Source organism: Palaemon carinicauda, chromosome 33, assembly GCF_036898095.1.
Source record: "Palaemon carinicauda isolate YSFRI2023 chromosome 33, ASM3689809v2, whole genome shotgun sequence".
In the NCBI taxonomy this organism is placed as follows: Eukaryota; Metazoa; Arthropoda; class Malacostraca; order Decapoda; family Palaemonidae; genus Palaemon; species Palaemon carinicauda.
The window spans coordinates 74,404,188-74,409,187 of NC_090757.1; the positions used below are offsets into that span (position 1 = coordinate 74,404,188).

Sequence of the window (5,000 nt, forward strand, 5' to 3'; positions counted from 1 at the left end):
TGATGACGCTGTCCTTATTAACAGCACTATATAGGTGTCTTAATGTGCGGACAGTTAAATAATAAATGATGAGAGGCGGTGAATTAGACGACTTTTACAACATCGGAAGAGGATTTATTGTCCAAGTTAATTTTCACAGAAACATGAGCAGAAATCTTCTTGAAAGCGAGTGAAATAGAACTTTAAATCTTGGGAATTACATAACAGGAGCAATATTAGTCTCTTGCTAACTTTGAAATTACTGAAACAGTTTATCATACACGTAATTATCAGTTATATGTTGTAAATTATAGACCAACCCGAGGAGAATCGACTTAGAGCAAGTTACTGTTAATCTTATTCCATCAGTAGAAAAGCAATTTATCTCAAGTCCCAAATCTGACTTATTAACCAAACATTAGTCTTAATTTCAATCCAAGTCAAGCAACAGGGAGGGGCACATAATACTTGTCTCACGTTATATGTCTAAGGCAAAAGTTACTACTAAGATCACAGCCTAGTGGAGTGTCGTTTGTGCGTAATGGGCGCCCAGCGGCGACGAGGGCACGCGGCCATCTCCCGCTCCCAACACCCCTCACTCTACTTCCAAGGGTGAGTGTTTATGGTAACTGTCTCTAGGGGCCGGGTGCTTCCGCTAGGAGATAGGTGGTATCCTTTTTCTACGTGATCTAGGTCGCCCAAATCTAGGTTGCTGCACCTCAAAGCCCCCAGTTTTTCCAACATCCCTCATGCTTTGACTTGGGAAGTAAAAGAATGGCAACAATTTACATTTAACATACATGGTGCAACTCTTTCTTCTGGCCCGGTGGCTTGTGACATAATTTAGGTTAAATTGATTTACTCAATAACCAAAATAGGTTTGTCTTGTGACATAGGACTAATAAATCGTCATTATCAAAATGCATGAAATATCACATGATAAATATCTCAAGATAAATAGAAGAAAGACAGAGATGATGAGAACGGAATATGCTGTGGAAGATGAAATATCATCGGAAGGAGATAGGATTAATGAGGTAGAATAATTTAGATATTTGGGAACTATGATCTATAATACACGATCTTTAGAATTTGAGTTTAATGAAAGATCGGAAAAAGGAAATTAGACAATGGCTAGGTTAAGAAAAATTCGGAAATCGAATCGCCTGAAATTACATATAAAGATCGGGCTTTATATCAGTTTAGTGAGATCGGTGTTATCTTGTACGGACACGAGTCATGGTATGACAATGAAACAATAGCCAACAGATTTTGTATATTATAGAATAAAGTCTTCGGAAAAATATTGGGAGTTAAATGGCAGGGCAGGATTTGAAACAAAACCATAAGAGAGATAACTCAAGTGCCATATGTGGATGAGGTGATGGTGAGGGGTACATGAAGAGGGTTTGGTCATGCTCTTCACACTCCCCAAGAGAGATTGGCTAAACAAACTTTAAACTGCTCTTTACAAGGCACTAGAAGAGTTTAAAAACCCAGCCCTACAGGGTTGAGGACTATGAAGCGTGAAGTAGATGATGAATGGAGAAATATTCAATTAAAAGATCAAGACAGAGACGACTGGCGAAATCTGAGACCCTTTGCTTCAATAGGCTAGTAGGAGATGATGATGATGATTATATATATATATATATATATATATATATATATATATATATATATATATATATATATATATATATATATATATACTACTTCACGCTTCATAGTCCTCAACCATGTAGGGCTGGGTTTTTTAACTCTTCTAGAAACTTTAGGAAGGTGGAGCCTTATATATATATATATATATATATATATATAATATATATATATATATATATATATATATATGTATATATATTTATATATGTGTATATATATGTATATGTATATGTACGCACATACACACACACACACATATATATATATATATATATATATATATATATATATATATATATATAAGGCTCCATCTTCCTAAAGTTTCTCAAGATTCTAAAGCCTTAGAACATAAGCTAGCTACAACTTAAAGAGAAACTTGGATACGAGAGCAAAACTAACGTAGAGGATATTGTTAGATGTAAGAAAAACAAATGGACATGGGCAGGGCATATAATAAGAATAAAAAACAACAGATGGACATTAAGAAGAACAGAAGGTGTCCATAGAGATTGTAACAAAAGCCAGTAAGGAAGAGAAGACGATGGATTGACGTACTAAGAAAGTTTGCGTGTGTGGACGGGCACAGAAAGACCATAAACATACGCAAGATTTATTCTGCATTGGACTAGTAACTGATGATGTTGATAATAATGATCATGAGGATTAAAATATACAAACATGCGTACATATGCATATTTACATATATCTACAAGAATGCGTTTTCTCAAAAAATCCTCTTTCGACTGCAAGCGCGTCTCTGCTCATTCTGTCCACCTGATCCAAGCTTGCCTGGTCAAAAACGAACACTCCAACAGATCAACATCCTCCCCATGTCCCAGACATGGCACCTTGTGAGTTCTGGCCGTTTTCTAAAATGAAAAACTACCAAAAGTGAAGGCCTTTGAGTCTAAAGAGAAAAATGTGAGAAAAACGATTCAGAACTTTACAATATTCCATTTTCGGCATTCAAGAAATGTTACCAGTAGTAAAGGCACTCCCAAGAGGAACACTTTGATGGTGATTAAATAGAATTTGTAAATTGCATAAGATCCCTCTCTTTATGGAGAGAGGTTTGATACCTTTTGAATGAACCTCGTTAATATATATATATATATATATATATATATATATATATATATATGCGTGTGTGTATATATATATATATATATATATATATATATATATATATACACATATATATGTGTATATATGTATGTATATATAATTATGTAAATATATATATATATATATATATATATATATATATATATATATATATATATTGTACATATAACTATGCATAAAGATATACAAAGATACATGAAAAGTGTATCAGATTAAGTCAAGATTGTCACATAATAAATTAATTACTTTCTTATTCAACTTTTAAAAATTATATTTTTCACAGCTGCTCGTCTAGGAAAGATGTATAGTAGAGAGTATCCGACAATGATAATTTTCTAATTGTTTTATGTTATGATAAAAGAGAGAAAATTAATGTTTTGTCATCCAGTCGTCTACTTTTCCCTTTGCAGTTTTCACCGGTTCCACTTCACAACCGTATTTGGAACGAAATAGTTATGGCTGATCCTGAAAATTTGAGCCCCAGCATCAGTCACGCCATAACCCGTCTGTGTTCCAAAAATCATGTTTTGATGGCCACTGAAAACATGCTTTTGACAATAGATTGGCCCTGCAAAGTCCTCTTATTACCAGGCACTCATTTCGTCATTCAAAGATCCATGCCCCTTCAAAAGGACTCTTCATTGCTGGCAGCATTTCGATTTCAGTGAGTATTTTTCAACATCATATTTCACGCAAACATTGATTTACTCACAAGCAAATATGCTAAACATACAAATGTACATAAAGAGGGTTGACCACTCTAATATACCAAACTACTCAAAAACTGAAAATGGAAAATGCATAATTTTTTTTTTTTTAGCTTTCTATCGTTTATAATTAGCCAAAACTTAAATTTTATTTATGAAAGATCTATTTTTATGTTACTGTTCTCAAGATAAGTTATTTTAATTGTTTATACTGTCTTCTCTTGTAGTGTATTCATTTCCTTATTTCATTTCCTCACTGGGCTATTTTTCCCTGTTGGAAACCCGGAGGTTATGGCATCCTGCTTTTCCTATAAATGATAATAATAATATAGGTCTACGTCACTGATACATTGAACAACGCAGCATCAGGCCTTTGCTGAATCACTGCCAGGCTGATATTAGGCTTCAACTTCTAGGAGTTAGAAATGTTTGCCTGTCTGGCAAAGTAATGTTAGACCATGATATTTTGGCATTGAGCTTGGCTATATTACCTATGCCTAGTGGTTGGGCGTTACTTCTATATGTAAAAGTTCCTCATTTTTCTTTGTTGCAGTCGTGGTTGGCAATATTTGCTTCCTTCTCTATCCACCGTGGCGCTCTTCCCGGTTCTTATCTGTCAACTACCCTTTTCCTCTTCGTTGGCAATGAACTCTACATCTACGTCTTCTCCTACCCTTGCTTTCATCGTCGATTCTCTTATCCACATTCGTTCTATATTCAAATCCAAATCATATTCTATAACTCACACTTCATCTGAAACCAAATGTTATTTTCAGGTGATCTGAATATTTTTACACCTCTGCTCAGTCAGAGAACAAATTTCATTTTACCATAATGAACACCTTAAAACGGTTTCCTCAAATATTATGTTTAATGTTTTTATGAAATTTATCCTGATATGTAAGAAATACATTAATAACACTTTAATCATGATTGTTTTCTCTATACCGTTATTTGGATACCAATATTCTTATACATTTAGTTACTAAATGAGTGTTTCTAATTACCCAATTTATGGTTAAAAAATAATTCAAAGTAAACAATTGATATTAAAAGGGCTTATGAGAATGAAATTTCCACGGGATAATCAAGTGTTCATTCAGTTGTGGCTGATACAAATCGTGCATAGACACCTTGGAAAACATCAAGCTTTTGTTACGCATATAGAAAAGGTTTGATAGCGAGGATTTGCTTATAGCTGATACAACCTTACTTTTCAGGATGACAAAGATTGTAGAGGTGGGAATCGTTGACCGACTGGAAAAGAAATGGAAGAGGAAACCAGACCCTCCTGAAACAGAAAGTTCTGCAATTAGTCTCCTGCAAGCAAGCCCGGCTTTCTTTCTTCTCCTCATCGGCATCTTTTCTTCATTAATAGTCCTTATGATTGAGATAGTTTGGGCAAAACAGCAAAATAGATAAAACCTTACAATCGGATAGTAACTGCATGGTAGATATATTCTCGCTGAAAACAGCCGTCTTCAGGCATTATCTCTAAAAAATAACCTCCAAAGTTATAGCAACAGT

At 34.3% G+C, this 5,000-nt stretch overlaps 1 protein-coding gene across 1 annotated transcript in view; it reads left to right on the top strand.

Moving 5' to 3' along the window:
* The window catches only part of LOC137626341 (glutamate receptor 3-like), a 22,071-nt gene extending 17,116 nt beyond the window's left edge, over nt 1–4,955 (top strand). The window contains exons 7-8 of the mRNA XM_068357414.1: nt 3,177–3,430; nt 4,694–4,955. Coding sequence (XP_068213515.1) covers nt 3,177–3,430; nt 4,694–4,895 — 456 coding nt within the window. The 3' untranslated portion in view covers nt 4,896–4,955. The remainder of the gene's footprint in view (nt 1–3,176; nt 3,431–4,693) is intronic.
* Nucleotides 4,956–5,000: the final 45 nt, after the last annotated feature.